The sequence below is a fragment of the Bombus pascuorum genome, chromosome 4 (assembly GCF_905332965.1).
Source record: "Bombus pascuorum chromosome 4, iyBomPasc1.1, whole genome shotgun sequence".
Classification (NCBI taxonomy): Eukaryota; Metazoa; Arthropoda; class Insecta; order Hymenoptera; family Apidae; genus Bombus; species Bombus pascuorum.
Window position 1 is genome coordinate 5,322,856 of NC_083491.1, and position 27,074 is coordinate 5,349,929.

The window sequence follows — 27,074 nt, forward strand, 5'->3', positions numbered from 1 at the left end:
CTTGAACTGAAATATGCAATTGTTAATTAAAAATTAATCCAAGTATCGTTGCAACGAAAATATTGTGCCCTATTTAATCACACTTGCACCTATACACTGTGAAGATTGAAAGCAATCGTGAGATTATTATTTAAAATAGCCAAACTATTCGGCCTTCCACACAGTTGACGTATGCATAGTTTATCACTAAAATATGTAGGTATTTCCTTGAAGTATATGATCGATAATCGCCATCGTTCATGCGTTGAAGACTCTTCTCAAGGTTTATTTCTCATTACAGAAGGAATTGCTACCCTTCCCACTCTGTGAGAAACATAAGTGCCTAAATTGGTTTGTCTAGAACAAACAATGGCACCGTGCAAAATTGAATTGTTCATACACGAAATATCTATATACATTAGGAAATTCTATTTACGTAAATAAAATTTCGCTAGAACGATCACCTCAGCCTCAGGCTCGTATAATATCGTTTGTTCCTTAATGAAGATAACAAGATGTAATTACAATTAAATATTCGTTTTATAATTTCATTACGCGGTATATATCGGTGATATAACATTTTTCTATGTGTGTTGGAACGGTTGTGTTATGGAGAGAAAGTAAAGACTATGTAAGGCATATATATTCCATTATTCATTCGCGAAATTGCTAAATAGCGTTCATTCTAAATGGTACTCGTATTACCTAGCAAAATTGATGCATCGTATAAAAAGAAATTAATTACTATGATTGGAAGTTATTTCACTTGCATTAAAAAAAATTCTTTATGTACATGTTCGACGGAATAGAAAGCGCCAGTACAGATGGTGGGTAGTTTTATTAGATATGAAAGACGTAACTCGGCATTCAGTCTAAATACAAAGTAGGCTGATAATAATCAGTGACAAAATATTAAAACGCTATCCGAATGATCGACATCGTTGCTGTCGTGACTATCTAGTAATTGAAATAACATAATCGATGTCCTGTATGGAAGTAGGTAACGTTTGTCCATTATATGGCAGAATGTAGAACATCGGAACACTTTGATGATCTCTCCTAAAATCGTATGAAATCAAAAGTAGATTATCGGTAGAAAAGTTGTTGGTTCGCGCATCAATTAACACCAACTAATTTTAAAGCTGAATTAAAACATTTCTCGCTTTTTAAGTTGCACGCAAGTATGTAATAAATCTGCCTCCAGGTAACAAAGTGTACTTTGGACGTTTCTAAGACGTATAGGCGATGCCTCGGAGGTATTCAGCAAAAAAATCATGAACTGTATTACGCGCAAAAAGAATTTGCACTGAATTGCAATGACATAGAGCGCCTCGGGGAATCGCTGGAAGCAGTTTCGTTGTGAACTAGAATTCCCGCGACATTTTTCCCTCTCGATTTCATACGACGCGTCGTGCCGCCGAGTCTCAAACGGTACTTGACATACTCGTTAAGTGTAATTAACATTTCAGCGATACGATATGTGATTCCAAAAAAAGGTGCTTCGAGGGATTGTGATTTTTCGAATGCAGGTCGAGGAGAACGGCTGTTATGCTTCGTTTTTAATCTATCCTTGGTGATCAACGAAGCAATTAAATGGAAAAGAAAATTAAACGCAAAATGTACTATTTTCCCAGAACTGGGTTATAGTTTGATCGCGAAATTCCATGTAAAGGAAATGTACGTTTAAAATCGAACAATAGAATTACCCTAACGTTCTTTTCTGCGTACCGAAGTGTTAGCAGGATTACGTAAGAATCATTTTTTACGCGTAACGTAATTAGAAGCACAGCTAAACCCTTCCGTCTGTATACTCGCCTCACAGTAGAAAATTCGAATAAAAAGTTGTGGCATAATTATGCTAAATTACGAGTGCCATGTCATTTACGTAACGCAGTGAGGTACAGACTACAACACGAAGATCGATGGAACACTTATGATCGATATATACGGAAATGAGAGAGCATTGTAACTCAATAGCACAGTATTGCTACGCGACCAGGCTCTTTTCCGATTCGCTTATGCGAAAATGCTGTATAGGATAATAATCAGAAAATTTCTCCTGTATAACTTCCCGATTCGTATCGGCATAGAAATCGGGATTAAAAGTCAACTTGACGAATGATAATTTGCGCTCGCTGCGAATTTCGCGATGCAGAACTCACGAAATTCTGCGATGAATTTTATTAGATCCGAAACGTTCTAACGATCGTGTTTCATGCCCTTCCTCTTTCTTTTTGACCTGCGACTGCTGCATCGAATTAGAACGATTTACGATTCGTGGCGCTTTCTCGTTACGTAATTCTTACGGTGCAGTCTCTTGAGTGCTTTTTAGCTGTCAGAAGCGTGTAAGAAGGCTGTAAACTAAAGAAATTGCCGAAATTATCATAGCGATTATTTTTAAGAAATTCGTGTACGAGTAAACAGCACGCTTTCATTTATTTTAAACAGAGCGTAATACAAGATTCAGTATTTTCTTATCTTTATTCGAATCTTTTTTGAAGATTATTATGGTGAGATCAAGATAGCATGGCAAAGTCTTGCACAACTAATTAAAAAAACTTTTGTTCAAATTTCGAAAGTTGATACGATCGATCGGTCTGAACTATTTGACTTGCTGGTCTTCTGACACGATACACTGTGAAAATAATAGTAGCAGGTTGAACGTTTTTGTTTGGACGAGTCGTTACCCTGGCGACATTAGATTGATTTGTATCATGGAGCTTCCGGGTCGCGTTCACGTGCCAGGCTTAAGACCGCTTGTTATCATGCACTGATAATACCAATGTACTAAAATAGGAGAAAAAACATTGAAGCTGTGAAGATATAAATAAAAACAGCTTTAACCTTCTATGAGTAAAGAACTTTGTTAAATATAGAGGAAGGGGAAATGAACGAATGAAAAAGATTACAGCAGATTTTTTATCACAAGACATAAAAATTAACTTTTATTAGAAAATAAATAAAAGTGTTGTTGCAAAAGTATGGTAGGGGAAGGGATGGGTGGTAGGCGGAAAGAAGAGAAGAAAATATACAGTGAAGGCTCCGATGTCGTGATGTCTTCTTCAATATCACATGCCGCACAAGAATTTCGACGCGTCCAGAAACAAAAGGTAAAGTTAACAAGGAAAGGGCAGATACAGGAAGTGAGTCTGTAAGAAAGTCGCTGCGCTCGTGTAATCGTGTATCGTGTGGTTGCTCTATGAGGATAAAAAATAAGTAAACTTTTTTTAAGATTGGGTGCCTGGTCTGAGGTCTTCGGGTGGTCCAAAACGCTCGCCGATCCTGAGGGCGTCGATTTTCGTGATCTTCGAACGATCTGCAAGCTCGATGTTCTTCGTCCGTAATTAATCGCTGGATAATACTGATTAGTTTTCTGACTCCCCTTGTCCCGAATGAATACAGTTCGATCGATCTCGGAGAGCTAGTTCCCCTAGGATGAAGAACTCGTGCGTTGCTGTGACTACCATCGACGTGGATGCTTCAAATGTATATAGTCTCAAGCTTCTTTCCCACCAGGACAATTTCGATGTTGGCCATGGTTATCGTTGTTTGTAAAGCGTCGCTACTCCAGATGCACCTCAGGACGGCTCATCCAGGATGGATCACCCTGGACCAGCGAGTTCAGTTGGTGCCGTGCGGAAATTTAGTCCCAGGGGTGATGGGAGATGGGAGCCTTGACGACTTTGATTTGGGGCTCCACGTACGATTCAACGCCGATGAGATGTGGCTGTACGATCTTAGGTCCGTGGTATGGGATCTTCACAGTCTGAACATGTGGGATTTTAATGTTGAGGGGTTGGGGGTGTGGGGCCGGAATCGACGCTTGTTGCGGGATCTGGAGCACTTGGTGCACTTCCGGAGCATGAACCTGTGGGAATTTTTTCGGATGTTAATCGATTATCTAATAAATATATAAATTCTATTAGAAATTTCTACCACGAAGATTTCCCTTCAGGAAATATTTTCTTTTCCGGTCTTTTGTTTACCGAAGAAAAAGTTAGCACATAATATCGAGTAACTGATTTTTAATGAATTATGGATAAATAATAAATGTTTAAGAAACATGGAAGTCATTAAACGCGTCCATGATTACCATGGATGTAAGAACTGGAGCGAGTAGAAAATCAGCAACAGTGAATTCGAGCGACTCGTTACGAGGAACAGTTGCATAAGGGGTTACGAATCACTTGTTAGTATTGTAGTTCAACTGCAGTTTCGTTACAAAGTTTATAGATCCATTGAGTAACGAATAATTAAATTGGACGACCAAGATCCGATTACGTTCCCTGATTGACTGGAAAGCTATGTTACGTGACTCGTAACTAGCGGTCTGCTTTAAACGATCCATTAGACGTGGAAAATGAGAAGTTATCGATGATGCGGTAGTAATTTCGATCGAATGGTCAAGCTAGTCAGAAATTATGATGATAAAGGAAAGTAGTCTACGCAGACTGATTCTGAGAATGAACTTGCGAAACACAAAGTGAAGGGTTTCTGTTAAGACTGATAAGGTATTCCAAAATTACTGATACTTTCAGGTGAATGGTAGAAGTGATGTTTGTGAAAGTAGCTTAGAACGGAATTAAATACATGTAAGTTATTTGTAATACTGTTGAGATGTTACACGTTCAACGAAGAGTTTCTCCTACTAACTTGTGTTAACTTCCAACATGATATTAATCTTATAGTATCTCTATCGTTACCTGAGGCGCAGATACCTTGACTAACGGTGCTGCAGCAACCTTAACATACGAAGGTTGAGCGACCTTAACGTACGAAGGTGCTGCCCATGGTGCAGGTGCTGGCCAAGCTTCAGGTGCTGGCCATGGTTGTGACACCTATGTGTTTCAAAAATCAGGATTTCGTTTCAATTCATCTACTGTTTAAACCTCGATATGGAAACTTGGTTACGTTTGGTTACTTTCCACCGAGCAAGTCCAATTTCTCGGTTAACGAAGATCGATGCTGGAAAATGCATCGTACGAACGAACAAAAGTCTCCGGAAGATTAGATTACCAGTAAATGAACGAAAAGAAAGAAACGTGAAAATAGGTGCTGAAGAGAATACGTTAAATCAATGAGGCGATCGTTGAAGGATTTTTTCTTGACTTGGATCGATCAAGGCCCAAGTTTTTCGTCCAGTAACGTTTGGACGTCGTTGAGTTAAGAAAAATGTTAAAATCGTAGAGGTAAGATGAGTACTAACTATTTCGTTATCGAACACTGTCCTGATAGTAATGGTTGGAAGACAGTATTCGTAGAAGTTGCTTATCTCAAAGTGTTAAGGAGAAGATTAAGGTGTCGAACCTTTTAGAAAAGTGTTACGTTTTAATAATCCGAGCCAACAGTATAGAACATTTTCTAGCATTAAACGTAACAAATTATTAGAAGATTATTTCAGAACGTGCAGTACCATACTTCGATTTACAAACTCTCAGTCGGATTAACAGTTTCCAGAAATTTCTGACTTCACTTACCGGTGCATGAATGTATCCAGGGTAGGCACTGGCGACGGCCATAACGGCGAAGAGAACAATCTGCAATTACAAAAGAATTAACTCAATATTTCCATGGAAATCTAATAACGTCTTATATACTTAGAGAACTAAAGTTACAGAATATGAACACTCTCTGAGCAGAGGCAAAGTTTAAGTTCAAAATTAAGATGGCGCAAAATGGACGAAGTCCGAGTCTCAGACATACAATGAGAGACTCGTTCGTAACTGGTAGAAACTTACAACGAACTTCATTGTAGGTGATTTTTCTTGTGCAGTACACGGGAAACACTACGTATCTGAGGGGCGACGCGGTATGCTTTTATAGCGGTGCCCTGCCCAGGCCCAGGGAACTAAGATGAGGCGGGGGTACAACGATTGCATTGCATACAGACCCCTTTCACCAATAGCGATCGACCCTTTCAGACCCCTTATTCGGTGCTCCACTGATCGCAGATACGTTCCACTTCCGTCAACTGCGATGACACCCTAAAAGATTTTAATTCCGTGTCCTTACTAGAGAAAGCTTTTGGAGAAAATCGAAATGTCCGCGTAAGATTGACCTGATTCGCTGTAGAACGACGGTACGTACATTCGTCGATGAAGAGAAAAAACGAGATCTTAGATCATGCGAAATACTCGTCGTGATTTCGTATACCTGCCCTTCTACGATAATGAATTATTATTTCTTCAATTTATTAATTAGTGATCCTGCGTTGCTTATGTACGTACTTTGAAGGGAATATTTATAGAAAAAGAAACGTAATAATTTATATTGTCATCTTTTAAATCCTGATAGAGTTTCGCCATATCATGTGTGTACATATTACAATGTCACGACAATCATCTCGAAACAGCGATGGCGATAGACAGAATTGCACAACGAAAAATTAAGCACGACTTCCGGCTAAATTGACGTAACACGAATTACAACGAGGCTTCGTCGAGTACTTTATGAAATTTTCCGCTAAAATTTTACCTCTTCCTCGCACATTCATTCTCCTCTTCGACGTGCTTCGATACCTTCCAACGATATGAATTTATTATCGGTACCTAACAATGTGATAGTTGTCGCAAGAAAGCAACAGTGGCTTCATGGTTCCACTGCTCAGCATTACGTTGTTTACGAAAAACTCAGCTGGGTCAAGTAAAAAATCATTATATGTACGCCAGCAATGGAAAAGATTTAAGATGAATCAGAAAAACGAGAAGGTGCACAGTCGTTTTATCGTTCTTAGTTTATAGCAGACATTATACCAACGCAAAGTTAAATCCTGTCACGTGTTTTTCTAACGCTCCACGCTGAATTAAATTCGGCCACGAAGAAGAAAATCGAAATGCACAGTGTTGTAAAGTTGAGTAAGCAACAATTAGTCATTGATCATAATTCTGTGATGCCTGTATTGGCGCATACAAACGTAATAAACAATGTAAGACGCGGTGACGCAACTTTGTACGATGCATAAAATAGTAAAAGTCTAAAGCATTTTAAAATTTGAATCTATTCTTGATCGCAGGTATCGAGCGTTACGATCGAATATTAATATAAAATCGTGGAGAGAAAAGAATCGTTATTATTGCTAAATCGATCTACTATTACGGCAAAGCGAAATTCCTTCTATACGTTTTTGATCCGCAGAATATTATGCAATTGTAACTGGAAATAATATAGGGAGCGAGACAAAGTAAAATTCTGTTTCAATTTTCATCTCTCCCACCCTATTTATCCCAATTATTCCTCGCGTCGCTAATAGGTTGGATTTTACGACTCGCCAATTTCGTAAGCGGTGTAAACGCCAACTTTCTGTAACGTAACAAGCCAGTGGAGTCCAAGTAAAGTCGTAAATGCATCTAGTTCTTGGTTGTGCGTTTATATTGTTTAAATTGTATCTATTCTAAGAAAAAATGATCCATTAACATTTTATGCTGAATCCTTTATCTTTCTCGAAGTAAAAAGACCACCTTCCCATTTCTTTCGTAACTTAAGATATCTTACTTATTTTCTATGTTATACTAGCATAATATACTCGTCATTCTGTCGATCTGATGTATTTTCGAAACGATGGACAGATAGCTAAACCACATCTATTTTACCGAAAATGTCAACCTTAAAACTCGCGAACATTCTCCTATGTGATCTTCAGACACGAAGGTTGCAACGTTTCGCGAAGTTTCCACCTTGGCATGGATTCTCTAAAGCGACTTTTCTCAATACCTTTGGCCTGCTCGATTTCCTTATCGAGAAAACTGGCCGCCCTTTACATGGGAGTGTACTGGACAGTTGGTCAATCTTTCGCCAAGCTGGAAAACGTTTTGACCTGTGCGTTGATCACTGAAGATTCCCGATAGAATTCCAATTCGATTAAACGTTTCTTACGATAACGATGAACATTTAAGAAGAAAAAAAGGAATAATTTAAACTATTAAAGTGAATGACTTCGGTTGTTACAAAGAAAAAAAATTTTTAAACAAAAAGCCAGCTGGAACGCATTGCTCGTAACAGCAATTATTACGTCTCGAGTACATTGATAATGAAGTTTCTCAACCTTTTGCTCGCAATAAGGCGTGCGTTACTCGGCAATAACACACGATTCTCAGGCTTTATTTATTGTTAGCAGACTAGCTCATTGAATATAAACCGTGTTAATTTAAGATAAACGAATCAAAGTCTGGCCAGAAAAAACTTAGTTAAACATGAAATGCAACATCTACTCAGGTATAAAGTGTAACAAAGTATTCGAAGAATAAAATCACCGGCTAAGAAGGGTATGCTAAATATGTTTCGTGTTGGGACACGAGTTTCTGTGTGAATCTGTCTAAGTTTCCGTACGCTAATCGTCCCTGGAAAATATTTTTTTTCGATCGATTGGCAATCACGCGGGAACGGTCGACCGTCTACCAGTCGCCACTCGAACTTTTACGCAATTTCTGCGTATTACATTCGTTGTTTCTGAACGTGTGCCGCCGCAGAGACTAAAGACAACCCTGCACGGACGTTAGCGCTCTCGCAGAAGCGCTTAGAGAATCTGGACAGTTTAACGATTCCCGTTATTCTTTGGCGATTATGCCAATTTAATTTTGATTAAAGATGAAGCATTTGGACGCTGTGGTTTATGATTCCATGAACGTACAATATCAAACTTGAAAACTTTGCAGAAACAATGATTATTTTATGTATATCTCTTCTCTTTCTTATTTTCCGAAAAATTTCTTCAACGTACATCTCGCCATTTTCTCTGTTCGATTCTTATTAAACCTGAATATCATTAGGAAATATTGAGAATTTGTATTGGATCTAGGACTTAGATAAATGTATCAATTCCCGTAATAAATTCTCTCAATGATTGAAGGCATCGTTATGCTTCGTTTCCTGATCTACTTCAAAGAGAAATTAAGTAACAGTTTTTTCTGGTTTACAAAGGCTATGCCATGAGCAACACGACATCGAAAATGAATATTCCACTAGTGCAGATCGAGTGGATCGAGCTCAATTACTTGCTAATGAGCCAGACTAGCGTAACACGATCGTTTATGTAGTTACGTTTTATTAGAGACTTCATTTACTCAGTCGATGTCCTCCAGAATTCTAAAATTATCTGCAAACTAAATCGGCGTATAAGGTACCAATTGTCTCCAAGTAAGCCTTCCATTTACAAAAATTTCATTGTAATTCGTTAATTAATTTTCTTGTAGAGCCATACAATAGCGCGAAAAGAAACGCCTGCTCGAAAAAATTCACGCTCCGTCGAGCGGACAGAAATCCGAAATACGTCTCAAGTTTTCCATAGTGTTGTAGTCGAATCACGAAAAACGATCTAACGTCATGATTAGCGGTTCAGCAACGCCGGTCACCGGTACACGGGGAAACCGAACCATCGAGGAAGCTCCGTGCGCCAACGAATTAAGCAATCCCCTCTGTTACAGATAAACTCGCTCGACCGCTACAGATTATGAGTCAGAGAAATTAAAGCGATCCAGACGTTTGGTATTCAGATTATATCTATTTACTTAAAAATTGCTGCGCCGGTTATTAATCTTACCGTCTGAGTTGTAATTTAAGGCGTAATCACAACAGAAGTTACACAAGTAAGATTGATGATTATTAAGAAAATACGAGTAGTATAGCAAGTTACACTGTTTACATTGTTAGTATTCTATTTCCCTCGTACAAATTCTGTGATGAATTCTCTGTTGATAATAAATTCGGTAGGCGTATGATGAATGACTGATACGACGTAAATAATCGTAGTTACGTTTCATTAAATTAAGAAAACGAATTACAATCTTCGACATCTCTGCTTAAAGGGCAAAAAGACTTTGGGCTCTTGCATCGTATCTAAACTTTTCTTCTTCAGTAGCAAAATTACACAAAACGTAGTGCGCGGCACGCTTTTTCTAAATTGTACGTTCTCACCGGACAAGGCGATTGGAAAAGGTGAATCATACTTCGATCGTGGCGAGCGATAGAAATTCGTGCTAACTTCTCCTCCCCTGAATACGTGAAATATCAATTTGTTCGGAACTTCTTGCCAAAGTGAATGCTTTTTAAACTTGGCTGCAACAATTAGAGAGCAGTGATGAAATCGAACGATAAGCAATAACCGTACGACGGACCGAGAAACGCGTTGAAATCGGAACCTAGGGGAATTTGCATAAGCTAAAAATTGCAGTATATATATATTATATATAGATATATAGATATATATATAGATATAAATTATATATATATATATATATATATAATATATATAATATATATATATATAATTTAAATCATACCATGAGACTCGTTAACAAATTGATTTACACGAGACAAATTGTGTACATGCTCGATTATAAATGTGCTAAATGTACACTTAGCGTCTACGAATAAATAATACTCCGTGGTTTATTATCGTTAACACCTCGTATAAAACATAAATACGTTAATCTTTCACGGCTATGTTCGAGTTTGTAATAAATTGTTTGTACTGTTGGGTACTCTCTGCATTTTAGTCTTGTACGTAACGAAAACGATAACAAATTTCTTATGCCAGGAAGAGTAAGCGAATATTGGTAATCTGTTGCATCTGTTGCAAAGTGAAAATACTCATGAAAATACTTGTCTTCTTTCACCGGAAGAACGGGACGCGATAAATCATCATGACACGATGCATACGTGACGCGTTAGCAGCAGTTGGATAAATCGTAATGCTGAGAGTTAAGGTGGTCGTTTCTAATACATTCCCTCGGTGCATTTTTCTTCTCGTTGGATTGCTGAATTTGTCCTCGTGAACCTCGATCGCTCCCGATCGACGAATGGCAGAATGTGATTTCTTGTTGCTTCGGTGATCGCGTTTCTTGACGTTCGCAAAGTGGACATTGCCGAAGGGGCAACGTACCGGGTGACCTGACAATTAGGACTTGCCGGATTGGTTCTCGAAATAATAAGACTTGTTTTTCCTAGAATAGACGAGAAAAACGGTGGAGCAGTTAAGTCGCTTATAGAGTTCTAATAGCTTTGAATTGAAAGAATTAAACAGGAGAAAGAAGAAGGAAAAGATAATTTATTTCAAATTGATAATAATGAAATTGGATATCTACCAAGGAAAATTCGCGATTAGAATCGTAGTAATACGATTGTCCAGTTTCATTGACATGAAAAATAGTATAATTATTGGGCAACTTGAGACTGAACGGAATTCAAGGAATAGCAAAACATTATTCCTAATTTCTCTACATTCCTAGGCAATTATATAGAACAGAGCCTCGGGGAGGGGGGAGGGGGGTACGTACCGAGTGAACCAATAGATCCGTGTGAGTATCTCACAAGAAAGAAAAATGGACAATCGGTACTATTTGTTGTGTGGAAATTTCTGTGAGAGAAAACGATTTTAGGATTCTTTTGGTGCGTTCACGTGCAAATAACTCAAAGTTAATCTCGAAGGGAAGAATGACGAAAACGAAAAATATAAATGACATCTCATCATCGGGAAGTCAAATTTATTACGCATGGTGATCGATGGTTCTGTGTGTCCAACGCATGCTTAGTGCTCTAGATTCGCGAACCATGGCTAGTGATTGCAACAATCTCGGTGCTGATGCCCTGAGGGCAACACGGATTCCCATATCTGCGAGCGCTCAACACGCCAACAAGCTTAGAAAGTAAACTTCCATGCAGCAGGACTACGCCGTCGGCAGTTGCCTGCTTAATTATTTAATTATACGGACCACGGTGGCGGCAACCATGTTACCGAGGAGAGCAAAGATCTAACAACCCCTATTTAGTGTAACGTGATGCTAGGCGAGAAGAGATATTTTAAAGTATCTTGTGATTCTGGATTCTGGACCAAAAAGAAATTTACTTGTATAACGTATGCTGGTATTATAGCCTGAAACGTCGTAGTTTTTCGTTGAAAAAGAGAACGAAACGAAGGCGAAAGTTGTATAAATTTCATAATTCTCGACAGGAAAGCGATGGAAACAGTGAAGTATATTAAGGAAAACAGCATTTGCTTATTTGGGGAATTAAGCACCTAATGTTTCGTAATACCTTCTCATATTATGGAAACTATTATCCTGTGCACATAAATTGTTTTTCCTATTTATAGTTTATCGACAATTAAATCTTCTAATGTTGCGTGACCATGACAAAGTGGATTCTATCAGCATAATACTGCACTGCACTGTAACGATAAACGATAGATATCCGTAGAATAGCACCATTCTTCGACAGATCAAGGTCAAGTTGTCTCCGTAATTTATTATCTACAAGAAATTACAATGTACAAAGGAACAACCAAGAAATTCATGTTACGTTAACATATTTCGTTATATCAACGCCTCAAGCAATTGCTTCGTGTATCCTACCAACTTTCCAAGCGTTCAAGCAACTCTAAACATCTTTCAACTCTGCATGCTTAACGCTGTCAATGTTCAGTCTTATAGTCACAGAAATCAGAAAACCAACAAGTGGATTTGCATCCTACGAAAATTACTCCCAATTTACTATGACAGCCATCTTTTAAAGATTTCATTGCCATAACTAATGCTTAAAGTTTTAAGAAACTACGATAGAATGAGTCTGCAATGTGATATCTTATAGGGAGACAATGATCATGTTGAACATCTCCAATTTTATGGTAAGAATGGCCCGAGACATTAATTAAAGCACGTGTACAATCACAGACTACTATTAGTTACATCAATTATAATTCGTGACCAGCGCGTTACGAAATAATAGTCAATCAGGCTGCGAAAGGCGAAGATCTGCTGATCAAAATTTACGCACTTGGTTAACGTAACAGTTCGCGCAAATAGCTATTTTCCACGGAAGCACGGGCACCGGCGCGTCTATGAAATCTATCAAGTGTTCCGGTAAAACGCGTATCAAGCACGCACACAGAATTGCGAGCTGATGCCGCTACATGCATAGACTTTCATCGCGAAAGCGTGGCGATAGTTATAGAAAATTGTATTACGTCCCGGAAGAAAATACGCGCAGGTTACCGCAACAGGGAATCGGTGCCTCGTAAAATCTTGTATTAAACAGTTCGTAACTAAATTGCGTTGCCCAGCTCGTGCTCGTGGCCGAAAGCATACCGTTTCCCTTTTCTTTGTAGAACGGGAAATCTTTCTGCTACGCAATTCGGCTAACGATATCGTAGTTGCGCTATTTCTGAAGCGATTTTAATCTAATTTCCTCCAAACTCTTATCGTAATACATATCTTAAAATTAAAAAATAATCCCTCACATGTATTTGCTATTATAAGATTTATTTAAAGAAAATCTTTCACATTCCTATGCTTGCACTTGTTCTTGTAGAATGGTCTAAACTTATCTCATATTACAATAATTATTAGAATTCTAATATATAAAAATAACTAATTGATGAATAAGATAACTAATAGTATCATAACGTACAAAAAAATAAATTATGATTAATAATACTTTATTAAAAATCAAATATTCGCCATTTTTAGAAAGTATTATTAAATTTTCCCTAAAAAGCATAATAGGACAATATATACAAATTTTTATATAGATTTAGTATAAAATTAATTCAAATGATTTAGTATAAAATCATACAACAATTCAACATTTACAAAGAAGCGTAGATAGTAAAATTAATTTTTCTATTTCCGAAAATCAACATCAATTAAATAATTTCTTTGGAACATTAACTAAATAATTTCTTTAGATTTTCTTAAGACAAAAGAATGATTATTTTATTTACCGGCAACTTATTTCATATAGCATAGCCTCTAGTACTTTGCAATACATTCTTCTTAAATTTTCTAACAGTAAAAAGAGATATAGAAATATAATATAATTTGGATATTCTTCACTAGAGGACGCCTTAGTAGCTCACTATATTACAAATGGCCGCTGCTTCAGGAAACAATATCGAGATCACGGGAAAAAGCATATCATATTTCTTATTTTCTAATCTATGGTCGAAATTTTTACACGTTTAAGTGCCCAAAATTAGTGCTATGCTGTCTCTAGACAATAATGAATCTCATGAGGATAAGGTATACGGCTTGTAATATCGATTTTAAATTGTTATAAAAAATGCATTCTTCGAATTGTAGGTTATATTATTTGTTACTGACATATTTTTTCTTTTTGTATATTTTCAAATATGCAACTTTCGTCAGTTTTATGTTTCATCATTTTCCGTGCGAGCTGGTAAAGCTAATGTTGAGATTATGCTGTGTTTTATGCATATTTCTTGTTTACATTTTTGCATTTGACATTTCTGTTACTGTTATTAAAAATAAATCTCACTTGTAGTAGTTCGTAGTTTTATTTATTGATAAACTTACCTTCTTGCAATACCTTATATGTTGTGAGCTATAACAATTAACTATAAGAGACCAAAGAAAGAGTATTTTATAGGACTCCGCTAATGGCGAATATGGCACATTTACAAGGATGCCTTTTTACACTATCAAAGAACAATCAAATGAATGGACGTATACAATGAGAAGGGATATGCAGGTATATCAAGTGTAAATATTATCAAAAGATATATAAAAGATATATAGTTTAAATTAATAGTTACTCTACGTTAGGAAATAATACCTGGGTTATATCTTGGCCCATATAGTGCAGCTATCAAATCACAACTACCGTGTTTATTACAATCTGGCATAACCCATATAATATGTGTTAGGCAAGACATAGAAGCAAATTTTATAAAGCCCAATTTTCCGGATAAATTTAAGTACGTAACATTTATGACTTAATATAAGTAATTAACTAGTAAAATTGTTTCGGAAATGATTAATATATCAATAATAATTCATACTAATGTCACAGGTATCTTGTTTTGAATATTGCTGATACAGCAACAGAAAATATTATTCAACATTTTCACAAGGTAAGAACATTTATTGATGAAGCTTTAAACTCTGGAGGCCGAATCTTAGTACATGGTAATGCTGGAATATCAAGATCTGCAGCATTAGTTTTAGCATACCTTATGGAAAAATATGGACTCTCCCAAACGTAAATTCTTATTTCTCTTCTTCTGTTCGTCTTTATTATTAAAAAAATTATTGAAAGAGTATGATCTTTTTAGACGTGCATATACGATTGTACAACAAAGAAGGTTTTGTATAAATCCTAATGAAGGTTTCATGGCGCAACTGAGAGAATATGAACCAATATATCAAGCACAGCAAACATCAAGACATAGCTTATTGACACAAAGAATCAAAAGAACTATCCATCAAATGGATACTGAAAAAACAGAGGATAAATGTGATACAATGGATAGTTGATGTTTCTTTAGTAAATGCTAAAGTTACCAAAAGACATACTCTAAATTAAATGAAAAAAAAATAAACTTCATAAAAAGTAACGTTTTTTTACTTTGTCGCGTTTTGAAAAATACCTAAACGTATGGGCATCTAATAAAATCAGGAGTCATATTATTTAATTTCTAATATAATATACAGAAATTAAAAATTTATTGCAATATGATTATCTCTGTATTAGATAAAATAATTATTCATCTAGACAAACAAAATACTACAGATTTAAACATTTCTCTTTTTAAACTAATTTATAACAACATACAGGTTTTAAACAATTTGTTTAACATAAATCCCCACTACTAACCTTACTTTTTATTTATTCAGCATTTAAGTTTGTAGCACATTATGTATTTAAAAAATAATCCATTCGTTTTTTGTTGCTACAATATGATATTATATTTTTACATTGCCAATGTTCTAATTTCAATAAAAATTGTATGAAACTTTTTTTTATCATGTATATTAAGATAATTCAAATTACAAAACATAGAAAATTAAATTTTTTACTCTTATATTTTATATATATTTCATACAACTTTTATAATATGTATATTTTTCTTCAAAACTAGAATTACAATAGATTCTGGATTAATATTACCTATTTGATTCGTGCTGGAATTAATATGCAAATAATATCTTCATTGTTCTCATCTTTCAGTTGCCACTTTACAGTAACGCTGACCTGTAATTTAATGATTTATAGAATTTACCAATAATGTATTTGTAGCAAATATAGCTTAATAAACTGTCACTCTATAGTACCTTAGGATAGGATTTTAGCACCATTAATGTATTTTTATAGTGTAATGTGGCATCACCCTTCTTTAAGGGACATTTAATGCCAGAATTAGGATCTTGACAAGCATCTGCATTTGGCAATGGGAAAGGTATAGGAACATCCATCACAATACCATGCACAACTGCATTAACTTTTGAAACATCTTTATCTGCAAAATTATGTTTAATTTTTTAACTGTTTTGTGTTTGAAAGCAAACAGACAAAAAGAAATAGACATCTTATGTGAACATACTAACCAACTGTAAAATCAATATTAATTGTTGCATTTGTATTTGGTATTAAATCACATACAGATTTATTCATATCACAGTCCAGAGTTACAGACGTAAATTTTCCCACTTTCGAGCCTGTACGAAGAAAATTGTATTATCAATAATTGTTATTATCTCACTAACATATTCTTACACTGTTTCGAATGAGAGTCGTTTGCACATATTTATATACATGTACAAAATTATGTTGATAATTTTATTTATTATGATTAGTCGTATGTACACCGTTTATGTAAACAAATTTTCACATTGACAATTATAGAGAAGATGTAGGCTCATGACTTTGAATTTCTGAGACAAGAATTTCCGCCATTTTTACGATCATATATTATTACATCAATTGTATGCTACTTAACCGATAATTAAGTGGTATTCCATTCAATAAAGTGTGTTTTCTTAAAATGAAATAATTTTACATTTATTTGTGGTAATTCTAAATTGTAAGAAAACAGTCGTTAGTGACTTAAACTTGCAGTTTTATTAAATCGTCCTTAACGCGAATAAAAATGAAACAAATGTAATTATAATATATCATAAGATCAACACGGTTTTGGACCATGAAATTTAAATGATAAAATATTTAACGCATGATTTCTGAACTTATTTGAATTATCTTCATAATAAAAATGACCAAAACAAAGAAATCTTATCGGTTATAAATCATGATTGTGTGCGTATATTTTGTTTATTGGCTATTTATTCAAATACTGTATCTATATCGATACAGAAAAAATAGTTTTATTATTAAAATAAACAACAATTTCAATTGCTGTTCTATACTTATAAAGTACTTTATAATATTACTAAGGTAGTCAGCGAATAGTATTGAAATATGTATTCAACTGATTTATTATAACGATCATGTTTTCCTTCAGTTCTTTTTTATATGTTACTGATAACCGATACAGCACAACAAAGCTAATTATATACAGTACGTTATCAACATGATGTTATTTTAATTTGTTTAAAACAGAAATACTATTGTTTGTAACTTCTACGTTCTTCTTTTGTTCCAATATTGTACTTCTTATCGGGGAAAAAATATTCATAATTAAAAGTAGTGAAATCGAAACTTACCACAATCATCGATATCGATGGCTCGACAAGTTGGTGAGAAACTCAGGTAACATAGGACAAAAATTACAGCAATCCTTCGATACATGTTGTTCGTTTGGAGTCCGCGCAGCTATTAAACTCGTTGTACGTTGTACGAAGCTCTATATCGAAACAAACATTAGCCTGCTATTCTCAGCAGACATCACGTCACTCACGCTGTTCTTACATTACGTACATATCTTACGCATCAAATTGCTACCACCTACGTCTAATGATAAGTGTGGTATACAATTTTATCGGGAACAATTTTAGATATACGTATACGTAGATGTACCACATTTAATGTTATGATTTGCACTTTACATATTGCATTAAAATTTGGAACTGGCATTTAATTAGAAATCTGAGCAAAGAGATTTTACTCAATATATTAGTGCTCAATTGTTATTTAACTATAGAAAAGATAATAAAAATGGAATTGAAAAGCAAGGTACTCGTTTATAGTATTAATAATATTTGAGGATATAATACGTACAATTGCAAACGGAAAGAATTATATATAGATACTGTTTGAATGAATTGAATTCTGGAAACTGAATTCGTATGGGAATAATTTGTACGAAGACGAGTTCGGATGCGCGATTATAAAATATTCTGTCCTTATTTTTAGTTTCATAATTAATATTAATTCCAGTCACAACTAATGGTAATTTTATTCTTTGCTAAATCGGTAACGGAGTGACACGGAAATGATAAAGACACTTACTATGTATGTAGGGCAATGTTGGGGCCAAAAACCCTGATGCGCCATCTCCGTGTGTCTGCGAAGACAAAAGGTATCGCGTCCAACGTGCGAAAAAACATGCACGCGCACGTACAAACATATAAAGACGCTTGCCAACTTCAGTCATGAGGTAAATCTTCGTCAGTGGATAAATATGTATGTATATGTTTTAAATTACCTACTGCTAATAAGTTTTTAACTCAGTCGCGAATATTTTATCATATGGAAATGCTCTAACTTTTCTCAAGGTCGGTATTTCAGAATGTGACATACGAAGTCTCGTATAATGTCAAATCTATCCTATATTTAGTCAATGCTAATGTTAACCCAGTCAAACAGAAAACAAGGAGCAAATTTTCATGTAATATTTTTTGACTGTAATTTATTTCAATGAAAAAACATTAAAAGCTACACTTAAAAGTTCCCATTACGTTGTTCAATTCATTAAGAATTAACAAGATTTGAATAAATCGTTTGAATATAACTTCTGGGAAAGATATTTAACACATACAATTAATATCACCATGTATTTTGTTATATATTTACAATTTGATAACAGAAACGTTAAACATAACAGACAGCCTTGCCTTCGACCGAAAGATCTGTTTCAGGCATTTTTCGATGGAACGCGAGGCCAGCTAAAAATCACATAAATGTAATAATATTCGCCATAATAAATTCATTACAATCCATAATATGTGTATTTAATATATGTTATTTAAATTTCCTTAAACATCTGCTTAACCAGCTCACTATCTCTTCCCGTTGTTATTCTTTCCATTACCGATCATGGTTTCTTCTTAATTAAGTCTACTATTACTCGCTTCTTCTTTAGTCTTATATTCGGATTGTCCATACTTAATGATATTTATTACGTAACTTTTTCACGAAATTCCGCAAGTCATCTTAAAAAAGACTTTATTCGGTATAATGAACTTTATTTCTTGTTTCTATTCATTCACGATGATGTTGAAAATGACCGATAAATTTTTTAATCGTATCATACAACTTGGCAAAAACATCGTACACATCCTTCGATTTATTTTATTTTAATTGCTTAATTGTATGTACAAAAAACTTTGATTTTCTTTTTTTTTTCATATTAACACGTACTCTTTTCTTTAAGCTCGGCCTTCATGTGGTGGTTCCATAAAAACAAGATTCTAAGTGGCTTAACCATGGAAACTTCCTTTAACGCGTTCACTGGGTGCCTGGGTAATGTTTGTGATTTGAACATTTAAAAATGTTTCGCAAATTTTGATTCCATTTGTCGTATAAATAGTAATAGAAATAAATATATAATTTCGCTTTTGATTTGATTAAGGACAGCTTGATTAGTGGACAACAGTGAAAGTGTTAAATTCTGTTCAGTGGTTAACTCTTTGAAGCATATTCTTTGAATGTTCTTACGTTGCATAAAGTGAGGTGTTATTGAAAACTGTATAACATTTACTAATTATGGCATCGAAAAATGTATCTAACGGTGAATCAGTAAGTATAATAAAAGTTGCTTACATATTAGTACAGATTAGAGTTTTATATTCAAAAATTTATTTTTTGGTTGGTTATAACGGATCGACAAAAATTTATTAACAAATTACTTAAGAAAGTTTTTTAGTTTCTTTTTTATAATTTTACAATAACGTCTATATGATACACTCCTCGCATGATATTGAATTTTGAGCATTTAGAACAATGAAAAATAGATGATTAGGGTAAAATGGTGCTTCAAAGAATCAAGTCACATTGGAGTAACAGTCTCTTTTATTCGAACCGACCGACGAAATTCTTCTTTTACGTGAATTTACGTGTCCAGTGGCAGTGTGTTATACACGATAACAGTGATGTTAATTTTTATGTTACATCTATACGTATTTCTTTATTTTTACAAAACATCGCGTACACTTTGAATCCAATACGAATCGACTAATTTCTTTTATCATTTTTTTCTCTTTCAATGATTTAGCATTCTAGGGATCTTTAATTACATCCACTTTCATAATGTATAGTTTAACACGCATGTCGATTCGTAGTTTCGTAAACTATACGGCCCGATTTACATTAGCGATTTAGTTACCTGTGATTATCGCTACTGTACAGCTTGATTTGCTTTACCGACTTAGCCATATTGTAATTAAATGTTATGCAATGGCTTCTCTGATTATGAGATACTGGATGAAATATCACATTCGAACATACTCGAACTGTAATCGAATTACCATGGAATGACAGAAATTGTTTTAATTTTCTTCAGAGCTAGATTGCGGTCTTAATCTTAATAACGAATCATTTCTTAAATCTTCTTTCTAAATAAGAAAATAACAATATTTTTCCCTATATCGTAACTAGGTAATTAAAATTTGAATAGTAATGAATAGAATGTAAATCGAGCCTTTTTCACGTGATTATTTTTCATTCAATTTTCCTTCGCTTTCTGTATATTTCCTTTTTTTTTTAATTTGTCAATAGTATACGTGGTAATTCGAGTGAAACGAAATCTCCTCTCTGGAAGATTTCTCAATGTTACCAAAAGCGTAAAAAAGATGGTAATTGCCCACACTCCATTTCACAAACGTTCATCGTCGGAACGGCATGTTTCGAAAGCGTCGCTCAGTCAGTTTGATTTTCTTTCGTGAAATGGAATCGTTTCGAATTACGGTATTACAATAATTAATGGGACGAGGTTGAACGATATTGTTCATTGACGATCGAAGCTTTTGATTGACGAAAGAGAATTCATTATATCAATATATGTAGAACCAGATATTTCAATTCCATTTTTGTGCTTGAACCGAAGAAACGGCGATCTCCTTTGATTCTTCAATGTTATTTTCATATACATATTGAATTAAAAATATTGTTATGAAGAACTTTGTACTTGAAGCATTTAATGGTAGTGTGGTGATTTTGGTTGTTCAATACTGTCCGCTTTTCCATATATTTCTTTATGAAATTTTATAAAAATTGATGCTTAACGATAATCTCCTTGTACTATTGTATATAAATTATTATACTTAAAATTCGTATAATTTTAATCGATGATATTAATATCGAAATGAAATATCTCAGAGATTATAATAGCAAAAGATGGACGGCCCATTGTGTCGTATGTGTGAATAAGATATCTGTTATCTTAAATCAAAGACAGAAATTCGAATTAATTTAACGTTCGATTAATCTGTAGTATTTGCATACTTTACGATAATATCGTATTTAGAAATTCTTTGATCAATCAAAAGCAAAATCGAGTCGATACGTCGTCGAACGCATTTTTTACAATGATGATTTGAGCGCTAATGATCTCGCACACTTACACTTTGTAACGTTTACAGTCAATTGTAGGAAGAATAAAATGAAAAACAGAATGGGAGAACGATTGAAACGGACGATCAAACTGTACGGGATACGAGTACATGTCTTCTTAGAAAGTAGCAAACATGTTTGGCTTTCACTTATGGTATAAATTCACTTTTTTGTCTTTTTATTTCATTAAATATATACAAGGAACATCTAACATCGTAGTGGATAGCGTTTTATACACGAGTCTCCATGATCGATTCTGCTTTGAGCGTCTCTCTCCTCTCGTAATACGTAGAATTCATTATTACTGACTAGCTAGCTGAATGTACTCATTTGATTTCATTATGGAACGATTCCTTCTTCTTTGATTGAAGTACGATCAATCATAAAAAGAAAGTCGTCAATCTTATTTTCATGATCTTTGGATATTGGAAATTTCCATTATACTCGCGATTTATCTATCATTCTCAATCACGATAAGGTTCTGGTATCCGTCGAAACACACGATTCAAGATTTTTCTTTTCATTTCGTTCGTCTAAAGGAATTTAAAGAGAAATCTACTCGATAAAATTCAGTTTCGAATTTCCCCTATTCGCACCTTATCTTGCAGTTCCTATATAAATGTCCTTATAAAACTTTCGATAAACTTCATTCTTTTAATCTTGTCACAATTTCATCATTTGAATTAGTTTCTCGAAAATTCCCACGAAGCCGCATTTTCTTTCTTCAAATTTCACGAGTACCTTTAACTCTTCTTCGTCGACGAATACCGGATTCTTCTCTTCCCTATATTCTTCGAATGTTCCTTTAATTTCAAGAAAAAGCTGCATTTACTGCCCCCCTCCATTAGTTTTTGTAGCGCGTCGTCGTCAACTGGACGATGGAAATGGAAAACGGTATAAGCTTTCAGGCCAGGTACCAGTCGAGCGTTGTTCGCTGGAATTTCGATGGAATATTCCTAAAAGAATTTTTCCTCGGAGTGTTGTTTCGAGTATTTCAAATTCATAGGATAGAACTTGACTGGCATTGACGAGACGCTGTATTTTTGATGTTATTTAGAGCAATGTCGATGCCGTGAGAACGTCCGGCACGACTGGAGGGGGGTCCAAACATCACACTATCATCTCACTCATCGTAGCTTGGCACACACGACTCGATACGGTGGCATTCTGCAACAGGGGCTGGTTCTCGGGAGGACTCTTTGCTCGGGGGGGTGGTGGGGCTCTTGGTACTGTCAGATGTATGGATCCGTTTGGTGGACCCTAAAATTTCAAAATAGCGTTAGAAAGAAGAAATTTAAATACTTTTCATTGTTGCTAGACGATTGAGTCTAACCAATATTTCATACGTGGAATATTTGTCAGTTTAGATAATTTGCACGGTAAAAACGAAAGGACCATTTTGATATTTTCTTAGGAAATAAAGCGATTTAGCGGAGCAACTTAATTATCGAGCATGAAAGACCAAAAGATGGTGCGATGTACCGTAAAAAATAAACGCCACATTTTGTATGTCGAACTAATTTTTAATTCGATCGTCACCTCTGTGAGAACGCCAGGAAATTTCGCTTCGTTAATTCGCACCGTGTCTTTCAGGAAGGTTCTAGAACTTTCCAAGGGAAATTGAAATTTTCGGTGAAAAAAGAAACGAAAATCGAAATAAGTATGAAGGAAAAAGACGAAAGTTGGAGATTCGTTTTAATGAAGTTTGTCGCCGTCGTCATCTCTACCAAATCTACGGAAATTCGCTAACAGGATAAAAGGGATGGTACCATCCGCCGTCAAAATAATCACCGCGCCGTGGAACGTCAAGAAGAAGCTTTCCCCGTTGTAAATTTCACCTGGTCAGACTTTAGCAGTTTTAAAAGCTCCTTAATAAGATTATGAATGGAGCTTCCAAAGGCCGTAGCTCGTTAAAACAGCGGAAGTTTCTTAAATCAACATGGTGAGTACAGAGGTCCCCGATCTTAACGTCATGAACAAACTCGCTGTTTCTGGTTGATGGATATTACGAGATATTCCGTTTGTAGTATATCCTCTACGTTTTTTTTCAAGACAAAATAGTTGATATTGAATACCGTGTTTATATTTTGCTCGATGCGACGTCTAGATTGTCTTGATTATGGTGCAAAAAGGGTTTTATCTCGTTTGAAGAGAAATTTCGTACTTGAGTAGAGCAATTTTTGGGAACGGTGTACAAATGAAATAAATGGAATCCAATAGAGTAATAAAAAGAGATTAATACAAAAACAAGGAGAGGTATGGAAGTTTTCATTGACGATGGAATTTTATGAGACATCATTCCTCTATCTAATTGCGACACGCAAACGTTGGAGTAAAATGACTGACTCTCACTTGGGTTTGTGCATTCATGTCCTGTATGACGGAAGCTCGGGGAAGAGTGGCATGCTGTTGCTGATGTTGCTTTTGATAATGGTGTTGATGAGGCAACGTGTGAGTTCCCTGGCCCTGTTGGAGAAGCGTGTTGGGATCGTTCGGAGGGCCTTTCATAACGTTCCTGGAACGACGATCGATCGTTACGAGCTTCGTAACAGTTACGGATTATACGTAATTATTGGTCAACTGAATGCGTCGCTACATTAACGTCGAACAAGAATCGTGCAATAGGGTGTATTGGGGGAAAAGGTGGCCATCGATGATATAAATACGAAAGGGTGGTATGAGAAGCTTATTTACAAGATGAAATGACGATAAAATGATGGATGGTATAATTTCTGATTTGATTACAAACTATTACAAACAAGGGATAGTAAGAGTATTGTTTAACATTAGGAAGCTTATGCGAGCATTGGGGCAAATAACATTAACGAATTTATGACCACCTTTTCAATAATCTCCTACATTGTGTCGTTAATAATTTCATTTACACCATCTGATTAAAATTAAATTTACTTTGATACAACTTGGCACTTTCGGACTCTGTTATGTGAATATGTTTGCAGTTAGCGAGAAAAATTAATGTTACGAAGCTTTGAAAGATACTATACCTTCTCAGCATTTCGTTCTCGACATCGACGATAACTTGACCGCTTCCGGGGAAATGAGAATGCGGCGGAGGCGGTTGTTTGAGCTCGGAGAAACCTCGTGGTCCGCACTGTTGATTTAACATTTGTTGCTGCTGAATGCTTTTTACCGCGAGTTTTGTTTTGTCTCTTTGATAGTAAACTCCCGCAAAAATCAGCACGTTCAAAACCAGTAAACTGCATCCGATCGCGATTGTCACGCTCAAAGCTGTAGAGTATGCAGCGAACCTATAGAAACAACAAATTATTTACTTCTTATTATTCAACCAAATTTCATTATTTCTATTTTATTCGCACTTAAAACTTGAATACTCTTTTTTGGTAAAGAAATCACGCGTATTAACATTAGTTCTGAAATCTCAAAAGAAAACGAACCGAGAAATTTTTCTCAACTAGAGAAGCAGCTGTTTTATAGTAGCTGGTAAAAATAAGAAAGACATGCTTTTATAATTGAGCAATTCTGGCTATCATAGACAATGCTCCAAAGATACAAAGTCAAGGAGTAGCACAACAAGGTACTTTATTAATGTTTTCATTACGTTGAAATTGCTTATTACGCACCCAGCTGCATCCAGGCTGGCCAGAGTGTCTGTACTGACGTTATGAACGTTCTGCAAATTCGTGCTCTGAATGTAACTAACACACGTGGCAGCATTGTAGTCTGTAGTGGTTGGTGGTTCGGTGGTGATGTTCTTTCTTCTGAATTCTTCGCTGATCCTGCTCAGAGGATCCGGTCTCACCGAGCCATCGTACAGGCTAGGGTCCGAGTGTCCACGAAATAGATTGTGCCTGGAATCTACATCTTCCATTCCAGCTCGATGGAGTTCCGGCACGAGGCGAAGCCAAACAGACAGCTGATGAGCTCTGTAATGATTCTTCATCTTTGGCCTCATACCTGAAAAAATAGGATAGAAGTATAAGATTTTTATGAATAATTATTGTTGAAATGATCGCCACTTCTAAGAAAACTCTACATCTGGTCTTCGGTTTTCTCAAGCGCTAAGGTCATCGATAGCGCATAGACAAAAGAATTCGTCGATGACAGATCATAAACGGTACACGTGCGACGTTGGCTTCAGGGTTCTTTTAGTCTCAGGGTATCATTGCTAGCGTGCGGATCTGGACCAGCTTATTGTATTCCACACTTTGTACTTTAATATTCACAATATATATATACTTACAATACCTTACAATTTACCCACGCGTTTCTTTAATTCCACATACATCGAATAACCTTAACAATTATGAAGAGTTTTTAGATAGATGGGAAGTAGAATCTTTACCGTTAAAGAAATCATTTGTTTCTTTTCCTCGTAATTTCCTGGTCTTCGTCTTTTTTTCGTCGTATTGCTTTTAATAGCAAAAGATTCTGGAATTTATTGTTTACTTTTATATTTTAAGGGCTAATATCTCTCCATCAGTTCGATGGCTGATAAAATATGAATGACGCTTATGAAGTCGTGAGTTAGTTCTACCGATGGTCCTTTAAACAGTTTTGAAAGACTTCTCGTGTACAATGCCATTAACGGCGCGCAAAACGAGCATCGGTACGCTTCATAAAGCGTGCTTTATTAAAAAAGTTTTAGAAATCGTCTGATCGAAATCTTTATTGCTTTCGTTGTATTTAATATTCTGAAATCTCCGAATAGCACTGAAGATTTCTTCTACGAGGAGCTCTTCTATTCTATACGTTACAGTCAAAATTATCGGTTCAATGAGAAGCGCTTTTCAAGAAAAGATTTTAGTTCCAACCTTGTGAATGCTAGCAAAACCGCGTACGAGTTTCGTGAAAATTTCATTCGAATAGAAAGACATTTCAACCAGGCGTGTCAGAGTTGAAGAGTTCCTTTCTACTCTGCTTTTCTTTTTTCTTTCTCCCCGTTAGTATAAGTAAAGAACATTTCTTCGCTTAAAAATCCTATTTCTCAACTCGGAGATGAAGCAATACCTTCGTATAATTTAGCATAATGCAATGGTTTTGCTATGTTACAAAAATTGACTGGATTAATGAAAAAAATTCAAAGATTTTAAGATTCTAAAATGTGCACGACTAACTAAATAATTCTATCGTTCTATACGGCGAGAAATGTGGTGTAGGTACGACAGATTTGTTAGATATCGAATTCGCATCTGCTTTTGATGTCCTGGATACGAGCGGTTGTGTAGTAGTTGTCGTGGTTGAGTCGCCGATTCTCTGTGACGGTGAACAGTGTCGAAAGATTGGACCGTTATTCGATCCTCCAACGGCTGGACACGGACATATGCCAGGTGTCATGGTCAAATGGGAACGCGCGATATCAGCCGGAAATTTGGAAATTGCTAGAAAGGTTACGGATAGAGCCTGGTGAAATTGCGATCGGCATCAGGGAAACGTTAATTAGATTCGATTTTTTGCGGAAAGGACGGTTCAAAGCAGAAGTGCGAGTAATTAAAGCGGAACATGACCGACGAATTTGTCATTGTCGCGAATGAGAGAACGACCGGTGTGTGACAGCGTACGCGCATAAAACAATGAAATTAATGAAAATAATTCTCTACTTG

The 27,074-nt window shown here is 35.6% G+C and overlaps 4 protein-coding genes across 6 annotated transcripts in view; 1 reads left to right on the plus strand and 3 right to left on the minus strand.

Annotated features, from left to right (window-relative positions):
* Positions 1-2,894: 2,894 nt before the first annotated feature.
* Positions 2,895-9,643, minus strand: LOC132905823 (uncharacterized). Its single transcript, XM_060957478.1, has 3 exons — positions 5,718-9,643; positions 5,457-5,516; positions 2,895-3,847 (listed from the first exon to the last, which is right to left on the minus strand). The coding sequence occupies exons 1-3, from the start codon at positions 5,727-5,729 to the stop codon at positions 3,623-3,625; spliced, it is 297 nt and encodes a 98-aa protein (XP_060813461.1). The 5' UTR covers positions 5,730-9,643; the 3' UTR covers positions 2,895-3,622.
* A 4,167-nt stretch (positions 9,644-13,810) lies between these two features.
* Positions 13,811-16,759, plus strand: LOC132906200 (serine/threonine/tyrosine-interacting protein-like). The gene is made up of 5 exons (XM_060958164.1): positions 13,811-13,988; positions 14,356-14,457; positions 14,532-14,683; positions 14,779-14,967; positions 15,041-16,759. Exons 1-5 carry the CDS (start codon positions 13,950-13,952, stop codon positions 15,240-15,242), a joined length of 684 nt encoding a protein of 227 aa, XP_060814147.1. The 5' UTR covers positions 13,811-13,949; the 3' UTR covers positions 15,243-16,759.
* Positions 15,388-17,882, minus strand: LOC132906203 (NPC intracellular cholesterol transporter 2 homolog a-like). Of its 2 annotated transcripts, XM_060958169.1 has the most exons (5): positions 17,641-17,882; positions 17,427-17,566; positions 16,314-16,424; positions 16,041-16,225; positions 15,388-15,960 (listed from the first exon to the last, which is right to left on the minus strand). In XM_060958169.1, the coding sequence occupies exons 2-5, from the start codon at positions 17,509-17,511 to the stop codon at positions 15,877-15,879; spliced, it is 465 nt and encodes a 154-aa protein (XP_060814152.1). In that variant the 5' UTR covers positions 17,512-17,566; positions 17,641-17,882; the 3' UTR covers positions 15,388-15,876. The 2 variants fall into 2 exon arrangements, with proteins under 2 accessions (XP_060814152.1, XP_060814151.1); XM_060958168.1 differs by having other exon boundaries at positions 17,427-17,882.
* Positions 17,883-18,697: 815 nt separating this feature from the next.
* The window catches only part of LOC132906198 (neuroligin-4, X-linked), a 263,676-nt gene continuing 255,299 nt past the window's right edge, over positions 18,698-27,074 (minus strand). Inside the window, exons 11-14 of one of the 2 annotated variants that reach the window (XM_060958161.1) lie at positions 25,095-25,428; positions 24,498-24,761; positions 23,845-24,007; positions 18,698-22,752 (exon numbers count right to left, since the gene is read on the minus strand). In XM_060958161.1, the coding sequence (XP_060814144.1) occupies positions 22,603-22,752; positions 23,845-24,007; positions 24,498-24,761; positions 25,095-25,428 (911 nt within the window). In that variant the 3' untranslated portion in view covers positions 18,698-22,602. The remainder of the gene's footprint in view (positions 22,753-23,844; positions 24,008-24,497; positions 24,762-25,094; positions 25,429-27,074) is intronic. The other variant, XM_060958162.1, reaches the window with a different exon arrangement.

Bases quoted from the DNA above. Each gene is read 5' to 3' on its own strand.
- LOC132905823 (XM_060957478.1), bottom strand. The intron at 3,848-5,456 runs GTAAGTGAAGTC...AAATTCCCACAG, and splicing joins CTGGATACATTCATGCACCG to GTTCATGCTCCGGAAGTGCA.
- LOC132906200 (XM_060958164.1), top strand. From the start codon at position 13,950: ATGCTGTCTCTAGACAATAATGAATCTCATGAGGATAAG. The intron at 13,989-14,355 runs GTATACGGCTTG...AGTATTTTATAG, and splicing joins ATGAATCTCATGAGGATAAG to GACTCCGCTAATGGCGAATA. The intron at 14,458-14,531 runs GTATATCAAGTG...ACTCTACGTTAG, and splicing joins CAATGAGAAGGGATATGCAG to GAAATAATACCTGGGTTATA.
- LOC132906203 (XM_060958169.1), bottom strand. From the start codon at position 17,511: ATGTATCGAAGGATTGCTGTAATTTTTGTCCTATGTTACCTGAGTTTC. The intron at 16,226-16,313 runs GTTAGTATGTTC...ATAATTTTGCAG, and splicing joins TAATATTGATTTTACAGTTG to ATAAAGATGTTTCAAAAGTT. The intron at 15,961-16,040 runs GTACTATAGAGT...ATTAAATTACAG, and splicing joins TGCTAAAATCCTATCCTAAG to GTCAGCGTTACTGTAAAGTG.